Source organism: Oreochromis niloticus, linkage group LG20, assembly GCF_001858045.2.
Source record: "Oreochromis niloticus isolate F11D_XX linkage group LG20, O_niloticus_UMD_NMBU, whole genome shotgun sequence".
Taxonomy (NCBI): Eukaryota; Metazoa; Chordata; class Actinopteri; order Cichliformes; family Cichlidae; genus Oreochromis; species Oreochromis niloticus.
The window spans coordinates 9,342,470-9,367,149 of NC_031984.2; the positions used below are offsets into that span (position 1 = coordinate 9,342,470).

General features: G+C 38.8%; 3 protein-coding genes across 10 annotated transcripts; 1 reads left to right on the top strand and 2 right to left on the bottom strand.

The window, feature by feature from the left end:
- Nucleotides 1–411: 411 nt before the first annotated feature.
- Nucleotides 412–11,232, bottom strand: pou6f1 (POU class 6 homeobox 1). 8 transcript variants are annotated; one of them, XM_025901739.1, is made up of 11 exons: nucleotides 10,843–11,232; nucleotides 9,486–10,175; nucleotides 8,958–9,150; nucleotides 8,661–8,797; nucleotides 7,887–8,112; nucleotides 6,100–6,359; nucleotides 5,885–6,013; nucleotides 4,953–5,186; nucleotides 4,676–4,811; nucleotides 4,424–4,592; nucleotides 412–2,947 (listed from the first exon to the last, which is right to left on the bottom strand). In XM_025901739.1, the coding sequence occupies exons 2-11, from the start codon at nucleotides 9,591–9,593 to the stop codon at nucleotides 2,602–2,604; spliced, it is 1,938 nt and encodes a 645-aa protein (XP_025757524.1). In that variant the 5' UTR covers nucleotides 9,594–10,175; nucleotides 10,843–11,232; the 3' UTR covers nucleotides 412–2,601. The 8 variants fall into 8 exon arrangements, with proteins under 8 accessions (XP_025757524.1, XP_013130478.1, XP_025757526.1 ...); XM_013275024.3 differs by having other exon boundaries at nucleotides 10,083–10,175; nucleotides 10,843–11,231; XM_025901741.1 differs by having other exon boundaries at nucleotides 8,958–9,565; nucleotides 10,083–10,175; nucleotides 10,843–11,231.
- A 1,798-nt stretch (nucleotides 11,233–13,030) lies between these two features.
- Nucleotides 13,031–18,141, top strand: dazap2 (DAZ associated protein 2). Its single transcript, XM_003438894.5, has 4 exons — nucleotides 13,031–13,201; nucleotides 14,779–14,897; nucleotides 14,999–15,247; nucleotides 15,354–18,141. Exons 1-4 carry the CDS (start codon nucleotides 13,189–13,191, stop codon nucleotides 15,480–15,482), a joined length of 510 nt encoding a protein of 169 aa, XP_003438942.1. The 5' UTR covers nucleotides 13,031–13,188; the 3' UTR covers nucleotides 15,483–18,141.
- Nucleotides 18,142–19,427: 1,286 nt separating this feature from the next.
- Nucleotides 19,428–24,417, bottom strand: LOC100707778 (glycophorin-C). Its single transcript, XM_003438895.5, has 6 exons — nucleotides 24,154–24,417; nucleotides 23,757–23,791; nucleotides 22,711–22,770; nucleotides 22,491–22,550; nucleotides 20,362–20,409; nucleotides 19,428–20,266 (listed from the first exon to the last, which is right to left on the bottom strand). Exons 2-6 carry the CDS (start codon nucleotides 23,761–23,763, stop codon nucleotides 20,094–20,096), a joined length of 348 nt encoding a protein of 115 aa, XP_003438943.1. The 5' UTR covers nucleotides 23,764–23,791; nucleotides 24,154–24,417; the 3' UTR covers nucleotides 19,428–20,093.
- Nucleotides 24,418–24,680: the final 263 nt, after the last annotated feature.

Genomic DNA, 24,680 nt, shown 5'->3' on the forward strand with positions numbered 1-24,680 from the left:
TCACATTCAGTTTGTCAACTTGCCCAATATCCTTCAGTCAGAACCTGTGCTAGCAGCCCAGCACCATGCAGCTTAACTGGCATTCACTTGAGAACATCAAAATTCGCAGGTCCCCCACTGGTGCCCTATTGTCATTATAAATCAGAGCAAATTCACACTGACCACATGTAATACACATAAAAGAGACTGGAGACACATGTCATGAATTGTGGTATCAGGATGAAATCCTCAGGCCCACTGTCAGACCTTTTGCTGGTGGAGTGGGCCCTGGGCTCCTTCGGGTGCAGGACAATGCTCGGCCTTCTGTGACCAGAGTGTGTGGGCAGTTCGAAGATGACTGGCCCACAATGTATATTAATAAAGACACTCTTTTTTCCTTTTTTGAGTCATGTATATCAACAGACAACAATCAGTAAGTAATAAAGATGGGTTTATTTATTTGACAAAAAAAATATATAAAAAAAACCAACAGCTTCCAATTTTCTTTTTCCCTTATCCTCCAAAAACACAAAGCTTTATGTTTGTTGTTGAATCAAATTAATATAACTTTCATATTATTAATCTAATTTATCTTATTGGACAACTTATATTAATCAATATGATATATTGCCTTCCCTTTCTGATCACCAAGGCAGACAAAACCTTTGTAATATTTATTACTTTATGGTTAGGTACATGTCCACCGCAACAAAGGCCTTCATGCCGTCATTCAAAAGGTAAATATTAACTGGAACATAAAATGTATTATTCGTTTCACAAACTCATAACAGAATAATAATAGCCTTTATACTTTGCAGTATTTGACATTTTATCTGCATAAAAAGGAAGCGAATCTTAATAATAGATGTTGCTTGTCAGGTTGATGGCTGCACTGTTGCCAGTACTGCTACATTTTGCAAAGCTTCGTACTGTTCAAGCACATTAAAAAGCAAAGACGGAATTCTTTCAAAAACAAAACTGAAACCTTGACTGTAGATTAACCATTCATAACCCTTTCACTGTCACTAAAGTGCAAAGAATCCTTGAAACATCGGTAAAGAAGACTGTTTTTTGTTTTCTTCCATCACAGAAAGTAGCTTTATACTGCATGTGCAAAGTGTTCACTAAGCGCTTAGGCTGAATATCATAACACACCAAACCACAAACTGCTTTCCTTCACTGAACAGTTAATTACACACTTTTTTAAATTTACTTAATCAATTTGATTGATATTAGGCTTATTAAGAGTGCCTAAAAATGCTACTAATGTTTCAAACGGCATGACACCGCTTTAAATCGACTTCATAATAGACCAATTAAGTTCCCATTTTCCAAATATACTTAATCAAACTCAAGATGAAAAATGTAACAGTCAAAGCAATGAGCAAAGAGAAAGCAAAAGATACTCTCAGAGTAATATGAGCACCTAAAAGCAGAATTAAAAAAGAGTAAAGAAAAAAAAGTGTAAAAATAGGTCAGATGACGGTGAATTCACATACAAACGTTATGAGCATTTGCACAATCAGTTAGTCACAAACAAACAAAGCGTCACGAAAAAAAAAAGAAGTTTACACTTGTGGCACCATAGATGACAAGCCAAGCTATAATGCTAGTTTCATAACTTAACTTGTTACCCATGGACACTGAGCAGTGTCACACATTTCACACAGGTGCAAAAAAGAAAAAGAAACCTTACATCCATTACCGACAGGATGAGCACAGATTTTAAGCTCACCTTTATGATGAGCAACTAAATATATCAAAGTTATGATTGTCCCAAAACACAATCAGGAGTCTGTGACTTTTAGGGCTTATTGGACCTAATAAATCTGATGAAATGAATGTTAATATAGTCTGTAAAGTCTTATAGAAAAAGAAGCTACTTTCAGCCTCTCCTTTACTCACAGGAGGTCACCTAAGCAGGTAGCTCCACGTGTTTGATTTGGAATTTTCATGCTGGATGCCCTCCCGATGCAACCCCAAAGAGATTTGTTTGTCCTCCTTGTGAGGACTCAGGATCTTTCTCCTGTTAGGCAAATGTGTAAACCACTAATCTGCAGAGCCACAGCCTGCAGAGTCCTATGTCAGTCAGTCAACATTGCATTTATGTTTGCAGAGCTGCTCATGCAGGACAAATACTTTCTGGATATAAATTAAAGCAGCTAGAAATTTCACATTATCCATTCTGACCCAAGCATATTCATATTCAAATATCAAGCCATTGTCGCAGCGTGACATACATGTAACTAAACTCAATGTGACTTAATACATAACCACTTAACATAAGTCAGAGGGATAGCCTATAAAACCACTTGTATAAAAGTTCATGAACTGTTTTAAATATAACATGTTAATATCACTGTATAAGGTAAGAGGACCATGCAGTTTGACTTAGTATGCACCACACAAAAGTAGTGTAAACAAGTAGAACACAATTATACTTCAGTTTTAGCACTCTTTCAAAAGATCTGTGTAATTTCTTCATTTTCTCAAAAAGTTGCTATTTTTTCAACCTTCATGGAGTCATATTTACAACACAATTCACTTCTGTGCTGCTGAATTACATGTTCAAATTCCCAAAAGGATAAAAGATCGGTTAGAAAATCTCCCAGAATGAGGTCACTACTGAACCTGGAAAACGTTGATCTTGCTTGTGTTTTTCAGTGTCTGTCTCCGGTTGCAGAACCATACACGCACAACCTCTCGGTCATAGTTTAGCTCTCTTGCAATCTCTGTAATCTCCTGCCCTGTTGGCAGAGCATTCTTCTCAAAGTAGGAGTTGAGGACTTCTATTGCCTGAGGTGTGAAACTAGTACGCCTCTTGCGTTTTTTGGAAGGTTCCCCACCGACAAACTCCATCAGATTTTGCTGGCCTTTCTGGTTCCAGTGCTCGGCTTCAGCCAGCCACTTTTCCAACACAGGCTTTAGCTTCTGAGCGCTTTTAGGGGTGATATCCAGCTTTTCAAACCTGCAAAAGAAAAGAAAGTTCAATCTGAACTTTTTCAGAGGGATTAGGGATGCGAGAAATGGCTCAGACATCATCTGAATGTGCATGCACACAAACCACAAACTGCACATGCCCAAACTAATTAGTATCTCCAAATTAGAGGCCCTAACATGCATTGCCATTATTTCTCAGTGGGATATATATGTAAGCCTGATGATATGATACAGTAACATTTCAAAGACGTTTGGCTGGTTTCAAATGAAAATAAATGGAGCCATCATCATTAATTATGTATTATATCAACCCCCTGCAACCCATCTGCTGTTATTGAGAATGTTAATTTTTATCCAGTACACAAATTAATTACAACTGTGATCAGCACATCAATAATGGGAATACATGGTATGTTACGCAGCTCCACAGTAAACCTGGATGCATGCTCAATGAGCTGTGCATAAGTCCAAATTATGCACAAACAGACCTGTGCCGAAGCAAATGCACAGGTATAATTCAGTTACCTGTAATAATGGCTTTAAGATTTGTAGGGTGTTTGTAGGTTTGTTATTATTCATGTCTCATTGGAGCGGTTAATCTTGCTGTGTGAATGATCCCTGTCATTGATTCAGCAGTGATATAAGGTGAAATAAAGTATTTTTACAGTACTTTACATGGGAAAAAATCCAAAGGTAATATATTTGAGGAAAAGTTAACAAAAGACTTAAAAGCTCTGGAGACAAATTTATGTTTAGGATAATGCCGACTGCAAGCAAAAAGCCATTACTCAAACATGGCTGAAGACAGAGTTGTAACTGATGCTGAGAACAGAATAAATGCAATGCATAATATACTGTGTACCTGTTAGCGAAGCTGGCCTTTTATTGCAGACTGCAAGCAGACAAATTTACTAGGTTCTTGATAACCTTGGTTGACTATATATACAGTAGTGTTAAAGTCTTTATCTACCCTCAATTCTTCATATTCTGTTAGTAAAATGGAAGAGAGGTCCATAAATTAATTTAAACATGTGCAAACAGACAATACGGGTGTAAAAAAGAAAACCAAGAAAAAGGAGTGTGAGTTGCAACGTTGTAATTCACTGTTCTATTATATCATAATATAATAGATTTATAATTAATTTTCCTTATTTCTATAACAATAATTATAATACCAAATTATTTTATTAATATTGTTTTTCTTATTTAATGACTGTTGAAAAGCATGTTGACAGATAAACTTGCGACTTTCTAAAGAATAAAGTGTGAGCATAGATATTAAAAATAAACTGCATGACTTATGTGTAGTTAGTAAAATTAGTCCTGATATTCTAAGCGACTTTGCTTTTCCCTTGTAGTTACATTTTCATTTCTCTTACATAAAAGACAGACGTGTGAGCTGTATAAAATGAAGGCTACAGATGAATTACAATCACAAGAATTGCAAAAAAGTAGAAGAAAAAAAGCATCTGCATGGAGAGCAACAAAAACAGCAGGGTAATACCTGCAAATGGCAGACTGGCTGTAAGCTGGACCCTCAGTTGCAGTAAGAGCCTGCCCTACTTGTGTCTGAGTAAGCCCCAAGGACAGCCGACGGATCTTGAAATTCTTGGCAAACTCTCGAATTTCCTCCAGATTAATGCCCTCCTCTGTGCTGACTGCCTGCTGGGGTTCTACAATTCAGAAGAATCTGGTTAAAAATACCTACTTACTTAAAACAGATCAGTGGTTGGGAAGGAGAAGCAGGTGTACATACTGCTGACAAGCTGGCCCACTTTTGCTGTCTCTCCACAGGTGATGGGAACTGTGGAGGAGAGTGTGGTGGCGGTCTTTAGTACAGTCGGCTGTGGGGCAATGACAACCGGTGACTGGGTGACAGTTGTTACTGAAGCCTGGGAGGATTTTTTATAAAAATGATTGTTAGATTCAATGTGTTATAATCCAATTTTACAAAAACAAATCCCCAATATTTAAATGTTCAACAATATTTTAATTTGTCATAACCTCAAACAGTACTTCTTGTCATTTCCTACCTGTGTGCTAGGTTTGGTAAGTGTTGGAGGAGCTGTGGTTTTAGGTAGAACTGCTGCAGAAGTTGCGACTGCAGCAGGACCATTCCCTACAGTGGCAATGATTTGTCCCTGTGTGTTAAAAAGCAGCTGTGGGGCCACAGCCTGGACCTGGAGACCCTGGAGCGGAAGTGTGGGAGTTGCAGCTCCTCCAGCCAGAGAGGCTGGGTTCACTAAAAGTGGGAGTGTCCCTATGACCTAAAAACATTGTTAAAAATGAAATCCAAACAAACATTTAAATATAAACTTCTCAGCTGATTTTCACTTAAATCCGCTTTTAGGACACTCAGTATCCTGATATGGTGGTGTTTTTGCTACTGGGGAATAAGTACATCCTATTAGAGGTTCTGTCACAGAAGCCTTGTATTTTTCAATACTAAACACTACACAAGTCCAAAAGGCTGCAATAATGGTGGGAGTGAGTAATGAAACTATTTAGAGGTCAAACAGTTTCAGTTGAAATTGTCTTATGCTCTACTGCCTTGAAATAGCACTGTGAACTAATGCAAACTGGAGGCTGGAGGCAATTTTTCCATAACAGACCTGCATGAAAACAATATAATTGTCTTTGGAATGATTATAGTTCACTATGCATCATTTTAAAAGTTTCACAAAAGTGTGAGCCACATTAAGTAAGTAAACAACACTGTCTGCCAATCCCTTATTCGTCTCATTTCTCTTTTTAATGGCGTCCAATATGTGCTCTAGTCTGCAAGGACAATGGTGTTGCTGCCAGGATTTGCTTTCATTGTATTAAAGGCATTTTCCAGTTAGCTGAAACAATCAAGTAGAGAGAAGAAAGGCGGGTAACAGGATGAGAACAGGACAAGGTCATTACTTAAATCTAAGCTCACTGACATTATATTATTACAGCAGCAGTATTTTATGGCACTCACCTGTCCCTGGGCATTTGTGATGATCTGACTGGTGATTCCAGCCATGCTGGACATGGCACTGTTAATGATGGGAGTGGACGTAAGGGAACTGAGGAACTGCGGTTGCGCTCCCAAGGAAGCAGCATTGATCTAGGCACAAAGATCATAACATGTTCATTGTGTATTTGAAAGATGACAAATGAAGAATGGTATGAACAGAGGAAGAGATTTCTTACAATAGCGGGGTTAATGGAGAGTCCTGCAGTCTGAAGGGCTGCCACTGACAAGTTGGACGGAGAGATGGTGTTGGTGGCAGTGGTCGTCTGGGCTGTTCCCACCTGAGCAACAGTAATCTGTGCACTGGTTACCTGGGGTGCCTGAGGTGTCACCTGCTGCATGGCTGCTTGCACCTGCTGAATGGGTGCTGACTGAGACTGGAACACCGCCTGTGCATTGGCTTGCAGCTGAGGCTGGACTGAGTTCAGGACGGTTGCAGCTGAGAAAGATATTATGCAACATTCTACTGTTCTGCAATGAAGTTATTTATAGATAGATAGATAGATAGATAGATAGATAGATAGATAGATAGATAGATAGATAGATAGATAGATAGATAGATAGATAGATAGATAGATAGATAGATAGATAGATAGATAGATAGATAGATAGATAGATAGATAGATAGATAGATAGATAGATAGATAGATAGATAGATAGATCGATCGATCGATCGATCGATCGATCTGCAAGTGGTATAACTGCAAAGATTGAGAACCACAGCAGCTCAGCACAAAGTTGTAGACAAGGTAAAGTTACAGAGTGCTGAGGCAAATAGTCAATAAAGGTAGCCAGCTCTTTGCTGATTCAGTAACTGAAGAACTCCAAACTTCCTCTGACATTAACATCAGCATAGAAACTGTGCGCTTGGAGCATCCATGGCAGGTAGCGCATGTGTAGGTGTGTAGGTATTGCAGTATGGCAAGTCTACAGCTATGCTAGCAACTCTGTGTACTTAGTACAGTCCAATGAAGCTGTTAGGTCTGGAAAATGAAGCCGACGCAAAATTGCCTTTAAATCTGCAGTCTTTCTAGTGGTCAACAGAGGGCAACTGTGCTTGCAAAAATGCGTGTAGTTGCATTGGATTTTATGGGAAAACAGCCCTGTCATGATCTGTGGCCTTGGTTTAGACTTTCCTGATAAGTTTATGGCCTCAATCACCAGATACAAGTCTGTCTGAACACAGCAAGATTATCATTTTATAGATTACATTCCAAAATAGAGTCAAAAAGGAGGATAGAGCAAAGTGTGCTTAACTGTATCACTGACAAGTAGTTAACCAATGAGCATGCAGTTTCCACTGGTTTGCATCTTATCTGTATTTGTGATGTCTACTTTAAAAAAAAAAGCTATGATTCAGGAAAAGAAAACTTTCAGCTTGATACTTCACAATGAAACTACACTGACAAACAGGTTTCCATTTTCTATATACAGTCTACAGTAGCTCGCAGTAACATTTTTACTTGTTGTGGTTTAGATTTTATCGTTCATTGTTTAGTGTTTACCACACCAATTTATAAATCTGACCTGAAACATCAATTACACATTTACAAGTATAATAGGAGGACATAGATGTTTATGCCGTTTAGGCAGTTTACTTCATCAGATATATTAACTTAATAATTTCATTTTCTTTCATTCAAAGAGGCTGAAATCACAGTATAGGTCATTGCAGAGCATATTATATAGAGCTGAAACTCAACAATTCCCTTTAAGCAAGCACTATTATTCTCATATCACAATCAAATGTACAAAAGGTCATAAGATTCAATAAAAAAGCTGGTTAGATATTGAAAATGTCATATCTACACCTAAAACACATGAACTGATAATAAAAAATTCAAGTCAAGATAATGATGTCTGCATTTGTTGTTACATTTTTTAATTGTAATCTTGTCAACACAAATGCAGACATATTGAAGATATAGGAGGTCAAATAAAAGCAGACATTCACACATTGTTTTACCTTGAAAGCCAGCAAAGGGCAGTTTGAGGAGATTTCCAGCTGGGTTAGCCGCTGTGAGACCAGGGAGAGTAGCTACATTGGTGGTAGGAAGAGTGAGAACAGCCAAACCGCCCTGGCCGCCAATGGAGCCCGGCATACTGAGAGGAATGAGCAGCGGCTGACCCAGTGACCCCGTCTGTGCCATCATACCCGTCATCAGAGTGGCCAGACTTTCCTGGGTCAGCACCTAGAGAAAGAAATTCCATCAACATTTATGCCTGCGAGGTATTCAATGTGCTTTCAGTGGACTATTTTCTATACTATATTTTTATTGTTTTTACACAGTGAAACTAAATAGTCATACATCTGTTACTGTGTGTGGACTGAAAAACTCCACTATTAAGCTTTTTAAAAAAAAATCATGTTAGGGGTTTTACTTTTTACTGCTGAAATTGCTGAAAATGTTGTGCTAATAGCCTCAGGCTATGTGTTCAACAACTTGGATTAAACTTTGCTCATCTTTTTTACTTACACAGTGCACAATGGCATCGGTATATAACCTCACTAAATCACCTACAATGATTTTTTTTAATGTAATAACACTGACACTTGGCCCTCTGGTGCATTACTTTTCTACAAGAATAATATGGAAAATGAGAAAAATCCAAATGGCTTTCCCACCCACTCTAAGCTCTTTCTACCAACCTTTAAAATCAGACAGCAAAACTACTTTGTTTCTCTGATGGTTAAATATGAATATGAGGTGCAGTGTGTGTGCATCTCAAAAAGTCAGACCTGTGGACAGCCTTGCACGGTGATGGGCATGGCAGCCTGGTGCTGGGGCAGAGACACGCTGATGGGAACAGCAGGGGTCAGAGTTTGGACCATAGGAGCTGGAGGCTCCACAGACACCACCTGCTGCTCACCCAGCACTGCAGGAGCACAGCCAGAGTTGGTTATTAATGACATTTTAAGTTGTTTTTTGGGTTTTTTTTAAATCACACAGATGTTATCAAGAATTCACTACAAATCTGGATATATGAGAAGTGAGTTCTCTGCTATCCAGCATTATCAAGGATGACAATGATTTACCTACACCACCCCCTGTGCTCTGGGGCACTGTGGGGCTGTCCTGGGTGCTGCTGGCATCAGGTTGCTCTCCAGCTTCAGCCACTCCCTCATCAGTTTTGCATTCGCCCTTCCCATCAGCTGCTGAAGAGGCTGAAGACGCATCGACTTCTACTTCTAGCACTCGAATGGTTTCATGGCCAGACATCACAATGACCTGCACAGCGATCAGGATTTAAATCTAAGAGGACTCAAATGCAAAGAAGGCTTCTGCTTTTGTTTGAGTTTGTATTAAAAATGTAATAAACTAGTTATGTGCAATTATTTTATGAAACAACAGGAGATAATTCTCATCTGACCTAGCACCAGAGGGGTGTAAAACATTTTCTGTAATTTCAGTATTTCTCCACCTTGTCAATTCCCTCTGGAAGAACTTAGCTGATGACTCATGGTATGCAATAATGACAGACCTAGCGGAGGGGCAGCAAGACAACCTGGGCTGGAGGACAAGGTGCAGAGAGACAATGCAGGAAGAGAGAGGAGGATGCATACCTGGTTGTCTTTGGCAGGGAATTTCAAAGTGCAGGATTTAAATGGCTGAAAAAAGACTTCTGCAGTCAGACAGTGAATGGCTAAGGAGAACAGAGAAGCCGAGCACATGTTAGGACAAAATGAACCAAACAAAAAAAACAAACAAACAAAAAAAAAGAGACACAAATGAAAAGAGCATGAGTACACATAAACAATGATAAGAGCATCAGCCAACAAGCAGCTCAAGCAATGCTTTCTTCAAGGTCGCCTTTGTGCTTCCGTGAAGAGCATTGCTTTTGTTTGCTGACTATGTCTAGACACAATGTTACTAGAGAGAGAAAAACCACAATTAATTATTAAGCATGGCAATTCAAAGACCGTTTCCAACACAAGCATAGATATTATTAGTCTATAAAACACAAAAGTGCATCGGGATCTCAGTGGTCTGCTGTGTGACAGTTAATCATTCCATTATGAAGTGGCACGCTGGCGCATGGAGGGTGACAGGAGCAAACAGCAGCAAACAAGTCGAAGGCAAAGTTATGTTTAGTTAAGCTCACTGCAAGAGTAGCTTGGGGAGGGGGGGTCCACTGCTCCTAACAAACACATGAGTGTTACCTGCTCATTGACAGTAAGTGGGGCATCTTTGGCAGGCAGATCCTGGGAGTTCATGGCTTGCTGCACCACCACAATCACTGTCTTCCTGGCATTCTGGGTAAACAAAAATGAAAAAAAGTGATTTAAAAAATGTGGAAGCATTTTAGAAATTAAAATATGTATCAAGTTTTCCGTATAAGCCCACAGTCTCTGCACTTTAATGACAAACCCAGCTTAAACAGAACCAAATGCAGAGGACAGGTTTTTTTCCCTTTCTTTTCAATTCATTGCTATTATAGTCATTGCACGAGTAGACAATTTGGAAGGGGCCTGTAAACAGGCCATACTGTTTTGCACTTAAGCTGCAGAAAACGTGATCAAACACGCTGGTCGTGGACGTTAAGTGGTTACGCGTCCACCACGGATCGCAAAAACACTCGAGACGGCGCGTTTCCTGCTGCAATGCCCCGTTAGATATGGGGATCTGTCAAAAACTTCAGCGGGTGTTGATGGGCTCCCCACCCCCATCCTGGCCAATAAAAGTCTCGCCGCGTCGGCCACTTTTAAGGACAAGCAGCAAGCACGGAGCACAGGCGACGGAAATCATCTCGATCCGTGCCAAGAGACCGAATATTATGTATTTCCCTCTCTTTATCATAAATATATAAATTATGCTAATTACGAACATTGCATATTAACCAAAACTCATTTCCTCTCGCCATTTCGCTGCTATGCGCGAAGAGCAAGCCAGAATACGGTCCGGTTATTATATTCAACTTACCGCGTATATGCAGCTTATTTCCTGTAATCCCCGGCTCTTAAAAAGGTCCTTGTCACAGTTTGTTTCAGTCACACATAATTAAAAATTCATCTCAGCTCCCAGACAGGCGCTGTGACTGCACACAAAAGAGGTATTTGCATTGATAAGGAGGCTTGCAATGTTAGGATCTCCTGTCTCTTAATATTTAATGACGATGCCCTTTCTGCAACAGTTCAGATAATCAAAAATCCTTGAGGTGTCTCACAGAATCCTATTTGAGCTGTAAAGTCGGACAAAATTGCTACAAAATTGGCCTTTTGCACTACGTCATGAACATAATTTATGCAAGAAAAAATCTTGCATTGAAAAATGTCTGCCTCGACTTGAGAGGTGCCATGGTTCTCTTAAAGGGGAAGTAGCGCACACAAAGACGAGCACTGGAGACGCTGTCATGAAACACTGTGCCGATAGTTTCAATTTCCCAACACCGCTGTTTGTCTGTAATATCACGATATTCGCACAGTTTTTGCGTTTATTTGAACGAGAATTAAATGATTTAATGCAGCAGAAATAATTATGGAGACTTGTTTACTTTCTTCTTAAAATGACGTAGATATGTTTTTTTTGTGGTTGCTCTATATATTCTATTATATATATTTTTTTAAATGGGAAGATAATATATAACCTTTGATCATGATGTAGACAGTCGTGCTATTTTGAATAATCCTGTGTTAATTCTGAATTTGATACATAAGGAATGAATGTGTAGTTCCGAGATCATAGGTCATCATTTAGTTGATGAATAAATTAGTTGACTCACACAAAACTAACCATTTTAATACTGTGATTTTTTTGGGTAATCCATCAGGAAAAACAAATGCCAAAAATTAATATTTTTTTATCGTCTTGGTTTGCCATCCCAATGATTTTCGGGGGTTTTACTGACTGAGATTAATTGTATACATACACACGTACTCAGAAGGCTAATTGGGACAGAGTGGAGACACCTGGGGAAAACAAGCTACAGGTGCAGATAATCAAGATCACTAGACAGGGGAGGAAATAAAACTTAAAACAACACATAAAAGACAACTAAATATAAAAGTAAAACAGGATATAACTGATAAGAGTTAATTAGTAAGCAAGTTTTAGTAAACACTCTACACAAGAGAGCTATTCTTGTGTAGCCATAACATAACTGATTTATTAATTTTTGTTGATTTGTTGATGTCTTTATCAGGACCAAATTGTATATGAGGATGCTATATAGGACGTGCAAGAGCATATTAAGGACAAGCAAGAAAATAGTATTGATGGCGTTATAATATTGTATATTTCTGTTATATTTTACTGGCCCTAAGGTACATATGTCAAACCCAAGGTCCAGGGCCCTTTACAAATTGTGCCCAGCAATAAATGTAGGTTAACCTGCATATATATTTTCTTATTAGAAGGCAGTTTACGTGTGGTATGTGTGAACTGCCCAAAGATCTTTTGATTTTTGTTACTGTTGTGATTGATTAAACAATATAAAAACAAGGTAAATAGCATGAAATTCTGATGATTTTTTAAGCCTTCATGTGGACCGAATTGTGTGTGATATTACTGTATGGGACATGCACCAGCATTATCCAGGATAATTTTATGGTAGGATTGATTGTATGGCAAGAGTGACAGATGGGTTCAAGGTCGGGGTAGAATTACATCAATTACACATGAACCATCAGGGGAAATGGTTCATGTGTTTAAATACCTCGAGTCAACCATCCAAAACAATGCAGTGCACTGCAGAGGTGAAGAAAAGAGTACAGGTAGGGTGGAGTGGGTGGTTTGTAAGCTGCCAAGCAGGAGGAAAATAGGAAGACCACAGCGGAGAGTCATAGATGTAGTGAAGCAGGACATGCAGAGGTTTGCTGTAACAGAGGAGGATGGCAGGGACATGGTGAGATGGGGGCAGATAAGGTGGTGTCCAGCTCGTACATGGAGTAGCCCGAAGATGAAAAAGAAGAAGAAGCAACTAGGTATGCATGACCCTTGATGTGAGCCCAACTTTATCAGCGTGGGCGTTATTAAAAGTAAATTTGACGCCCTCTGTCTTAAAACCAAGACAATCCTTTTTTCCTTCCAGCTGGCAGCTAACCTCTGCTCCATTTCTACCAGTAGGGGGCGCGGGCGTGCACGTAAAACCGTGCGTGCAACCGCAGATAGATAGAGAACGGGTGACGTCACCACTTCCACAACAACAAGAAGCTGAAAAACAAGGAAGTGGATGATTGTGTGAAGCCGTGACCTGCACTAAGGCCGTGAGAAGATACGCAGAGCTCCGTTTAACCTGATATTCCTCAGTCTCTGGATCATAACACGACAATGAACAACAAAGGTATTTCTCCAGACCTCGTTTAGGTAATTAGTCAGCTGTTCGCTATACGACGCTGACGTGATTAACTAGAGACGAAGAGCTGCCGTTATGGCTTTCCGAAGCGGACTTCACGTTTAGCCACGTACATAACAATAACCCGACGCTTCCTGGGTAACAGTGTGGCTCCCACTCTGAACCAAGACGGCTTTATTGTTAGTAGTGAAGCTGTTTACAGTGAAATCCTACATTTACTGTCACTCTATATTCTTATACCATTAGTGGGCAGGTCACATGTTTTCCAGGCAGCTAATATCTCTGTAGACTGGCACATTTTAAAGGCACAGCTGACGTGACTCTTTCCTTCTCTTTTGTACGACCCATCATACAAATATAATCTGTGTGACTCATTTTAGTAATATTTGTTTTCTTTTGTTGTCAATTTACGTATTATATCCTCACATATTATTTGGCTATTTTATTTGAACACACTCATTTCTTTTGTCCCCAGTTTCGCTGTATCTGCTCATTTTAACTCTTTAGCTTTTTGATGATTATGATTGTAGTTGACTAAACATATGTATCGGCCATCTGTATCGAGGAAATAATATATAATTGTGTAATTTAAGAGGAGAACGATATCGGGGGATTGGAGGATTTCTTTTTTTCTCTGTCCCGAAAAGTTAAAAAAAATAACAACAACAACGATCAAAGCTAAATAAATAAATAAATTCCAGTCAGTCAGGTTTTTATTTTCCGTGTCTGCGTTTGTATTGGCCTAGAGTTTCACAACAGACGTACATTCAGTATTTTTAATTTGCCTATTATTTCCTTAGTTACACTTTCGGTTTAGAGCAGTAAATATGAAACAAACAAAAAAAACCAATCCAGTCGCCACATTTATTAAGTTAAAACGGGAGAATTTGTGCAGTTCTTACATTTAAATATTATTTTGCATATCAGAATTAATTAATTCTCTATTGTTTTACTAATTGGTCACTTGTAGTGCCCCCACCACACACACACACACACACACACACACACAAATATTCGACCAAGGTTAAATCAGAAGGACTGGGAAATATTTTCTTTTTTAATGGGTTTATTTTTTTTCCTTTTTTTTGTAATCGTAATAATAAAACAAATTTTACTTGCAAACCACATCTTTGTGTGTAGTCACCTGTTTTGAGTCAGGAAAGAAACGCTGAATCTTATTTTTTTTATATATTCATTTTTCTCCGGTGTACTGTCAGTTGTTATAATCTGCTCCCGAAGAAACAGTTTGTGGGGGTTTTGTTTTGTTTTTTGTGGTTTTCTGTGATTATGAATATGTAACTATTGGGAAAAAAATATTTGAGGAAATTTACATCTTACTAATAGGCTCTCAGAAGCCATCTTCAAGTTCACTGGACAATGGACATTGACCCCATAAGCAACATTGAGTGTGTTGCATTCCTCTATTGTCCACATTTAAACAAAATGACATTTTTATTACAGCACAAAATGTATTAATACCGCTAGGCATGACAGAGGAATGTTTGGTGCCTAAGAGTTTTGTTCTTTCTTAATTATTTCCTTTAATTTAAAATCTTTTATTGCAGGTTCATATCCACAGCAGGCTGTGTACCCTCAGCAGAGCACTGCACCTGTATACCCTCCTGCTATGCAAATGTCTCCTCAGGCACCACCTTACACAGATACACCACCTGCATATTCTGAGGTAACCAGTCCGTATTTAAGTCAAATGATGAGCAGAGTTAATACTCGCACTTACAGTTATAAACAAAAGAAAAATCTGTTTTCCGTTCTCTGTGTCTCCAGATCTACCAGCCCAGATATGTGCTTCCACCTCAGGTGCCTGGTCAGGTGCCTCAGATGTCCTCTCCCTATCCTGGTGCTCAGGTGTATATGCACATGCAGCCACATATGTCAGTTGGGCCAGTGGGCCAGAATGTCCCCATGGCTTATTATCCGATGGGAGCCGTCTACCCGCCTGGTTCAACTGTGATGGTGGAGAGCGGCTATGATGCTGGTGCTCGCTTCACAGCCGGCAGCAGTGTTTCCATCCCAGTGAGTGTCCATGCCATGCCAAGAAGGCATATCCACCTTAGATGAGATGCACAATTAAATGAGGAACTCTTTAACTGTGTTTGTGCTTGTTTCTTTCCTTTGCTAGCCCCCACCTCCTGGACACCCCCCTAATGCCGCTCAGCTGGCTGCCATGCAAGGTGCCAATGTTGTAATGACACAGCGCAAGAATAACTTCTTCCTGGGTGGATCCAGTGGAGGTTATACCATCTGGTAACAGCAGCTCCTTCTTCATGCCTAAACCATGTCCCCATCCCAGATGATGCCCCAGTTCTTCCCCCATCCCATATGCCTCCCTCTTCAGGCTGCTTGGCCATGCCACAATACTGATATCACCTAATGGAATGTAATATTTTAGAGCCCTTGTGAAAGGTACAGTACTCCACTTCTGACCTAGAGATGAAATGATAAACTCCATTGCCTGAAGAGGAAAAGTGAAAATTGTAATGTTACAGAATCCATTCCATAGTTCTTCATTGGGTCTAACCTCTTTGGTCATTCCAGATCTGACCTCTTTCAGGCATCTTTATTTGTCAACAAGATCTTCTCTTCTTTGATTGAATGGTCACAAATTACACTGAGATGTTCTTGTACTCCTGTAAAAATACTTTAATGAAATTATTGAAATATCAGATCCGCATAAATATAGTTTAGCTGCTTTATGGTGAAAGTGAAACGCAGTTACAAAGTTGCAGTAAAAAAGAAAAAAAACCTCCACTTGTCTTTTTTTGAAACTTTTAGTGTAGTTCAATTAATAGGTGTCTAGTAGTTCCATGTAAATACCAGTATGATTATGAGAAATTACATCTCAACTATTAAAAAAAAAAAAAGAAAGAAAAAAAAGTCAGCATCCTGGATGCTTTTAGCTAGAAATGTCTTGTCTTTTGCACAGTATCCAAAATACCACGGAAAATTTGTTGCACAGTGAACTTTCTGAGAGATTGTTCTATTTAAATCACATGTAAATTAAAGCAAAAAGAATAAAAAATCAAAAGATTTACTGCAATATGAAAGTGGTTTACTGTACCTTGTTGGGCAACTTGTAGATGAACATAGTCAAGTGCCAAAGAGCACTGGGGATAGCCCTAAATTTAAGCAAATTAACTTCAGTAAACTTAAAGGAAAGAAAAATTAAAGTAAATCCAAATAGTAAGATGGATGGGAAGGGGTGGTTGGTGTAACATTTTAGCTTTTTTGTCTCTTGTTTCTATTTCACAGTCGGATACCCAGAGTTTATACACTAAATGTTTTATTGTACAGATTTAAACTACCTTTCATTGTTTCCTTTTCACGCAGTTTATCTTAGATCATCAAGTATTTATTCACCACAGAAAAATGTCACCTTTTGTGATAGCATTCATTTATAGGTAACATTTTCAGCAAAGTTGATGAGACTTATATTTCAGTGTTTCTTTACTTTTCCACATTTAAGTGACTTACGCAAGTAGTTAGGCTAATAAATTTGTTAGTATAACCAATGAGCTGGTTGTACCAAAGATCTGGTCTATAATGCACTTATGTTTGGTTGTGACGTCATATTTGAAATGTCACAATTTAAAAGCAAACTTATCCTTGGACAAGAACTTGTGACACTGTTGGCCATTGGAACCTTTGGTCTGAGGTGACTGCAATTGTTAGTTAATGTGGGTAAACTGCATCTTTGAGTTGCTGCATACTTTTGCACCTTTGCTATGTTCAAGTTAGATTAAAGTACTTTTTATCTGAAATGCACTGCTAAGCAAAACGGAGGAGTTGCAGACAAGGGGCTCTAATTATTTTTTTTTTTTTTAAATTCAGTTTTCATGCTTTTTTTTAAGAAAGCTGTGATGTTTGGGGGATTTTTTTTTTTTTTTTAGCACTTTTCACATTTTAAAATTCATCCAGTCTAAACAATTTTAAAACTTTTGACATGTCACATTGTTCAGTTGCTTGCACGTGTATGCAAACCTTTTGCAAAGAGGCTAAATGACTGTCGGCATAATGTTTAATTTCCAGGATTTTTTTTTTTTTATTTTTTTTATGCTGTTTAAACTAGTTTCCATAGGGTCATTACATATTACATAATCTGGCAAACTGAAAGAAGACTGCTAAACCTAGGCAAGTTGCCTGTATGGATACCATCAGCTAATATTTGTAGACTTGTTCATTTGTGTCAAGCGTCAATGTGTCACTGGGTATCCGACATAGCATATCAAGTTTTAACAGCTGTGGCCGCCAGAAAACAAAAGCTGTTTTCTTGTCAACCAACATTTAGTGATTTCAGTGTTATTTAAGTCAGAAGAATCATCTGTCTGGAAACCTGCATCACTCATCTAATAAACCTCTCCTCTGCAGCTCATACACAAAGCTGCAGCACCAGATGTGACAGTCATCTCCATGTCCATTTATTTACCCGCTCATGCTGTCATTTCATACAGCTTCATTGGAAAAGGAGGCCACAGCTATCAAAACTTAGAAACTGTACAAACGTTATCTTTTTTTTCCCATCTATGCTCGGATTGTTTGTAAAGCAGCATAACGGTGGCTTTGTCCCAGCAATATGAAGTACTGTAATTTACAGCTGACCAGTAGATGCTATGCCAACCACAGCCAGCAAAAGGAGCACTCTTTGTTGAAGGATTATGGACATTTATAGTTCAGGGATTCTCTTTACAATATTTTCTAAAATAGATGTATGTACTAAAGTGATGCGATGGACTTTGGTACACATTCTATCTTTTAAGATTACTAAAGGAGATGAGTGTCACTACAGTTTGCTGAGACATGTCAAAGATGGAATACTTTGAAAAAAGAACTTAGGTGCACTTAACTTTTTTATACTAAACTTAAAATTTAAAATGTAAGTTTAGAATAAAGGTTATTTTGGAAATTTGAAACATGGCGAAGTCTTCCTTTTGTGCATCAGTCACTCCATTTTCTGAATCGAAGCAGGCTAAGCGGGGTATTCCAGATGTTCTTCTCCCCGCAACATTTTTCACTTCATCTTAAGAGATCCCAAGACATTACCAGATCAGGTGAGACGTGTTTTCTCTCTAGTGAATTATGGGTCTCCGGCCAGCTGGACGTACGAGGAAATCCCCGAAAGCAAGGTGCCCAGGAAGCATCCAATTAGGTGTTGTGATCAACTCGCTCCTCTAGTATAAGCTTGGATGTCTGAGGTTCTGATCTTATGTCCAGGACCAGGCACCCTACATAGGATACTTGATTCAGCCATGTGTCCACAACCTCATTCCTTCTTTTACCACCCAGAGCTAATGGCCATAGGCTCAGCTGTCTTCACCATAATGGTATGGTGTACTGCCTGCATTACTGCTGATGCTGCACTGATCCACCTGTCCATCTCATGCTCCATTTTACATTACACACGAACAAGATCCCAAAATACTTAAATTCCCAACCAAAATGAAGCAAATCCACTGTTTTCAGTTCATTGTTCTTACAAATGTATGATGCATTACTACATCAGGCCAAGTAATTATTTCTGTACTGACCTATAAGAATGGAAAATATTGCTATTCTGGTTATTGTAAATTAAGGAATATGTCTGTCAAGGGTCTCAGTCATCCAGGTTTTCTTAGAAAGAAAAGCGTCTGGACTTTTACATTTCACCTCTCAGACAAGAAAATTCTTCAGTTCTAAGGTCAAATGGTGGAGAGTCCCAGATTTAAGCCCTATGGGAGTGTCCCCCAAGAGGGACATGGACCTCCTGTTGATCCTCCACCTAATCACACAAGACAAGGTGTGAAAACGGGTGTAGGTCACAATCAGCCAAGGTTTCGGGTGAACCCGCAGTGAAACCTAGCCTAGCCCCACCCTATCATGTGATTTCCTGAGGTCAAAAGGCCCAGGATGTGAGTGGGCGTTAAGGCGTCTGGGAAGGGATCTCAAAACTGGATTATAGGTGGCAGACAATTGGTGTCGTAAACCACCGCCTCTGTTAAAAGATGGCCGTTCACAGTGGACATAGATGGCTTGTAAATTAAGGAATTTCTTTCAAGACTAAACAGCATCACAACATATTGGTTTGAGCAGGTTTCACATTACATTGGATGTAGCCAAGTGTACCTATTCAGTCTAATGTGCAGTGTGCTAGTGCATTGTCTGCAATGTAAGATAGGGGGACAGCAATGCATTAAAACATTCACACACTGTCACACGGTAATAACACTCGTCCAAAAACAAGTTTTATTGACTTCCATGTTTATCATAAATAAGGAAGTAACCAGCAACCATTTCAGGTATACAAAACACAACCAAGAAGAAGAAATATTGTGTAGCTGTCCTGTTCTATTAAAAGATAACCATTTTCTTTGACCAGCTTATAATAAAAGAATTGCATAAAAAAGTATTTCTTAAAAGCAAATGAATATGAAAGTAACAGCCCATAATAGCACCAGAAATCATCTTAAACATGGTTAGTTTGGGGAAAGTCTGGTAAATCTAACTGAAATGGCATTACAAATAAAGAGAAATTTAAATGTGGATGATAAATATTACATTCAAGGCGCTCCTTTGATTTGACTGTTTTGCATTTACTGATCATGTAACTATTTTGTGCTTAGCTCTGCTAACCTGTGCACTTCAACTTCAACTTTCACCTCCTTCAGCCAATCAACATTCACCCCCACAGTGGTACTCTTTTCTTTGGTTTCACCTGCATTTTTAAAGAAAAATATCTTCAACAAGGCTTTTTTTTTCTCTGCACAGTGTGCTGCCAGTAACGGGTTTCCCTCAAAACACACACGCAAGAAATAGTTTTCCTTCTTATCACACTTCCACAGATCATTTTCTTACACTCAACTAACTCGCTGTAAGTCTTCCACCAGGTTCATATAAAGTATTCCTTCTTTTCGGGTGCAGGCTTGTTATTGTCCTCTTCATCAGGGTCCTCTCCTGGAGCCAGCTCCCCTGTCGTCCTGTAGTCCCCTCTGTTGTGGTACAGATACCGGCAGAGCACAAAGCCCAAAGCAGCTAGTGTCAGCAGAATGAGGATAACAACAACTGGGGGGGGAAAGGCAGGTTTAGAAGACACTTCGAACTGCAGCAAAAAGAAGAAGAAGAAGAAATAAATCTCAAGATAAAGTGCAAACAGTTACCTGCAATAACTGCAGTGTCTGAAGTTGTGGGAGCAACTGTTGTTAACACTGAGGGAAAGAAAATAAAACATTTAAAAAGAGCTTACCAAGTACTCTGAAAATCAAATGTACAATAGTAAATACCAAAATAAATACAATTCAACAAATTAATGCTACTAAAGAAATAAAAGTACAACAGAAATACACAAAACTTGAAAAAAAGGATAAACAAATGCTTAAAGAAGTGTTATAAAAAGCTGATAAAAGGCAGCCACACAAAGTCTACAAAAATGTATTTTCAGAAGTGATCTAAGAGAAGTCAAGAGACCCCTAAAGCACCATTAAATATAAATAAATATAAATAAGCAAATATGTAATAAGTTACATCTGCCTTCATTTCTAAGCATTTATAAATCAGTACATTAAACACTATGTAGTCCTTACAAGATCTTTAAAAACAACCTGTGAAGAACAACACATTACATGTTACACCGTGTCAGCATTTAACATAAATTGGGCCAAAATGCAGAAGCAGTATGTGGAAGAACTAATTATATGCCATGCATGATTCATCAGTTTGTGGAACAAACTTTGGCAACAATAAGCTGAAGTAATGATTTTTTGTTTCATTGTCATTATCTCACTTTTGGCACTGTGTTGCTTCAGTTCAGTGTTGGGGCTCTCTTAGGGTCCCACCATAGGCTTTCATTTGGGTCGAGGTCTGGACTTTGACTGGGCCACTGCAACACCTTGAATCTTTTCTCTTTCAGCTATTTCTTTTGTAGATTTGCTCCTGTGCTTAGGATTATTGTCCTGTCGCATGGCCCATTTTTGGCCAAACTTTAGCTGTCGGACAGATGGTCTCACACTGGAATACTTTGGTGCCCAGATGCTGTGGCTGCAAAACAAACCCAAATCATCACCCCTCCACCACCGTGCTTTACAGGTGGTATGAGGTGTTTGTGCTGATATACTGTGTTTAGTTTTCACCAAACATGGTGCTCTGCATTACGGTAAACCTTACTCAGCGTGGTCTTGTCTATCTAAAAGGACACCATTTCAAAATGATATAGGGTTTGTTGAGAACTTTGCAAACCTAAGCTGTGCTGCCATGTTTGTTTAAAGAAAAGAGGCTTTCTGCTGGCAAAACTTTCAAAGAAGTCATACTTGTTCAGTCTTTTTCTAATTGTACTTTCATTAACTTTAAGGTGCTAACTGGGGCCTGTAGAATCTGAAATGTAACTCTGGGGTTTTCTGTAGGTTCTCTAATCATTGCACAGTATGAATTTGGTGGGATGTCAACTCCTGAGAAGATTGGCAGCTGTCTTGAATGTTTCCAACTTGTGAATAACCTTTCTCATTGTAGAATAATGACATTCAAATTGTTTGAAAACGGCCTTATAACCTTTCCCTAATTTACAGGCAGCAATAATTGCTCCATTAAGATCATCGCTAATATCGTTCCTCCTTGGCTTTGTGTTAAGACGCACACACTTGCACACACACCTGAATGCTCCAGACCAGCAAGCTACCAAAACATCTGTGTTTATATATGTGCCTAGACTTGCTGATGATCAGTTAATTAAGCTGCATTGTCTTCATCAATTTGGAACAGCCAGTAAAGCCATATTGGAGGACCTAAGGTCCAAAACCGTCTAATACAGAGTAAAATCTTCTATGTATTTTGGGACCAATAAGAGACCTATGTTAAAAAGGATCAGTAAAATCCTAAAACCAATTCTAAAGTATACAGAGAGCCAAGGAGATTTTTTTTTTCCCTGGGATTTTTTTTTCCTTTCGGTTTTGAGAGAGTAGATTTTTATTTGAAAGAAGCAGAATTGGACAGCTCTTTTAGTGTGTTGTTTAAAGGTTGGGAGGGAATCAAACTGTGCAATAATTTCACGCTGAAGGCATCAAATTAGCAGACAAGGAACCTAGGGCACTTTCAAAATGATTTGTACTACTGAACAGTTCGATTCTTGATTTTGAAGTATTTAGTTGAAGAAAAAAGTCATACAACAAGAGCTAAGTAGACGTGCATCACCAGGATATACTTCTACTTTGAGTGAAGGCTGCCATTTGTTATGCTGTGAGTCCAGAAAGAGACAGCCAGTAAAGGAAAACATAAAACAAAAAGCTTTCGAGCATACCCTGAATGGTAGTGGATTTTGCTTGTGTGGGAAGTAATTCAACAAGTGCCACATCTGGGGCTGAAAAAAAAATGGGGGAAGAAAAAAAAACCAATATAAACATTATTTATTAAAACAAGAAAAAATATAACTAAAGATCACGATATCAGAACATTTGTTGGTTGTGTCTAAGCAAAGTAAAAACAATCGTAATGGTTCTAAAAGACAAAAATGTACTTACACACTTTATTGCTTTTATATGTGGTGGTAAAGGCTGTTGTCAAATTCTCACTATCTGTATCTGGAAGATAAAAAAAGCATGTTAAAAATGTCACAGCGCTCTATCTTCAGCTCCCAGTCTGCTGAGAGTGGCTTGTGTAACACCACAGCTGCTGGCTGAGGAGGGAATATTCACTGTTGAGACACAGTAATCTGATTATTATTAAGGGCTGGGACTGAAACAAACCTGTCCAACTCCTATTTTTCTGAATAACTGTGATGCAATGGTATTAGTCAGAGCACAGAAAAGAGAAACACATTACTAGTAACTGTAATATAAAAACTCAGAGCTGCAATAATCACAGATTTAACAGAAACAGCAAAAATGCCATCGCTTTGGGCCTTTTTTTTCTTTCTGAGCTTTGCATTGCAGCAAATTTAAATTTTGTGGTTTAAGGATTACTGGGCGGACAAAACAAGACAAGTAAAGATGTCATTTTGGGTTCTATGTTATTACAGACTTATAGGCAGCTTTAATCAATAAAAGTTTATAGTACTTGTGAGATAGGTCGGTAATAAAAACATAAAACAGACATATATGGATTTCTATATCTTGTAAAAAAATAAAAAAAAAAGTACAAAGAAACTATTACATGCAGCTTTGCTATTTAGATATTTCAATAATATTTTCACATTTAAAGACTTTTTAAATTCCTGTTACACATGGTTTGTTTCAGTCAACAAGTCAAAACTGAACCCAAAGCATTTACAATTTAGTGTGATATAGGACCAGGAAAAGCAAAGCGATCTTGAATTTATTTACTTAAATAATCCGTTTAGAAATTAGCTGCCAACTAACTTTCACTGAAGTGATCGGTTAATCGACCTGAGTGGAAGCTCTACTATGGTCAAGTTGAAATGTTATCCAGCACTCGAGTAAAAGTAGATTGAAACTTTACTTCTCCAAAACGCAACAATATATCAAACTGTCAGAGGACACCTGTAACAAAACAGGAAGAAAGCAATAAAAGTCTATATAGTACAAAAAGAAAAAAAGAAAGAGCTTACAATTCATGGTTGGTTATTGTTCTCACCGGTTATACCTGAAAGAAAAACACAAACTGTAAAAACAGACAAAGAGCTCATGGTGATTTCCGCTCAGAGCTTTTCCAACATGTTGATTTGAATCTGTCACACATGTTTTCTCAAACCGGTCAACACCTCGTTCCTCGGCTTTGTTACCAACGCGTTTCGCAGCCCAGCTGTCTTTTTTCATCACAGTCAACCATCTGACTTTTTTTTAAGGAACCCTCAACTGAAAATGTACTTGTTTGGTACAAATCAACCTAAAGCCGGGGGCAAAAACCTACGAGTGAGTAACACACTTCCAGAAGAAGTTTTTACACTTCTCAAACTCGAGCTGATCAATCCGGCATTGTTCATCGCAGCTGTTGAGTGAGCTTACCTGTCTGGGCGCAGCGCAGCGGAGGAGCGCGTCACAAAACCGGACAAATTCACTGAGTTTCCCCCCCTCCTGGGAGAGCTTTTATGGTGGAGAAAACTAACGCCCACTGCCTTTTTCTAAGTCTGATAATCTAACCGGCGTGCGGCTCTGGTAAGGGGTCTGAATCTGCGTCTGTTGAATACAGTTAACTAGTCACAGTTTTTCTTCCAGCACTCGTGAGTCATAAAGCACACGCGCTCAGTTTCCGCCTCCTCTCCCTTTCCTCCATGTCAAAGATCGTCTCTCAATAAGATGTATCACTCCCACCGCGAACCCTTCTGTTTTAACATACCCACCTTTATTAAGGGTAAACTGATGGTAATGATGACTAATTACTATAGTTTAATAATAATTACGTATGCAATGGGTAACATATGTCATTAGTTATGAATTATATACAGCATAGTTTTGTGTATGGTGTCACAGATGACAAAATATTTGGTTTAGTGTAAGTCTCGGAGGTAGGTGCCGTTGACTCGCGGTATTTC

What these genes read in the sequence shown, in the direction of transcription:
- pou6f1 (XM_025901737.1), bottom strand. Translation starts at nt 10,223, where the DNA reads ATGCTTCCACATTTTTTAAATCACTTTTTTTCATTTTTGTTTACCCAG. An exon ending in GAGCACAGGGGGTGGTGTAG is followed by an intron (nt 8,798 to 8,957) that starts GTAAATCATTGT and finishes GTGCTCCTGCAG; the next exon opens with TGCTGGGTGAGCAGCAGGTG. An exon ending in TTACCAAACCTAGCACACAG is followed by an intron (nt 4,812 to 4,952) that starts GTAGGAAATGAC and finishes AAATCCTCCCAG; the next exon opens with GCTTCAGTAACAACTGTCAC.
- dazap2 (XM_003438894.5), top strand. An exon ending in CACCACCTGCATATTCTGAG is followed by an intron (nt 14,898 to 14,998) that starts GTAACCAGTCCG and finishes CTGTGTCTCCAG; the next exon opens with ATCTACCAGCCCAGATATGT. An exon ending in GCAGCAGTGTTTCCATCCCA is followed by an intron (nt 15,248 to 15,353) that starts GTGAGTGTCCAT and finishes TTCCTTTGCTAG; the next exon opens with CCCCCACCTCCTGGACACCC.
- LOC100707778 (XM_003438895.5), bottom strand. An exon ending in AAAATCCACTACCATTCAGG is followed by an intron (nt 20,410 to 22,490) that starts GTATGCTCGAAA and finishes TCTTTCCCTCAG; the next exon opens with TGTTAACAACAGTTGCTCCC. An exon ending in AGACACTGCAGTTATTGCAG is followed by an intron (nt 20,267 to 20,361) that starts GTAACTGTTTGC and finishes TTCCCCCCCCAG; the next exon opens with TTGTTGTTATCCTCATTCTG.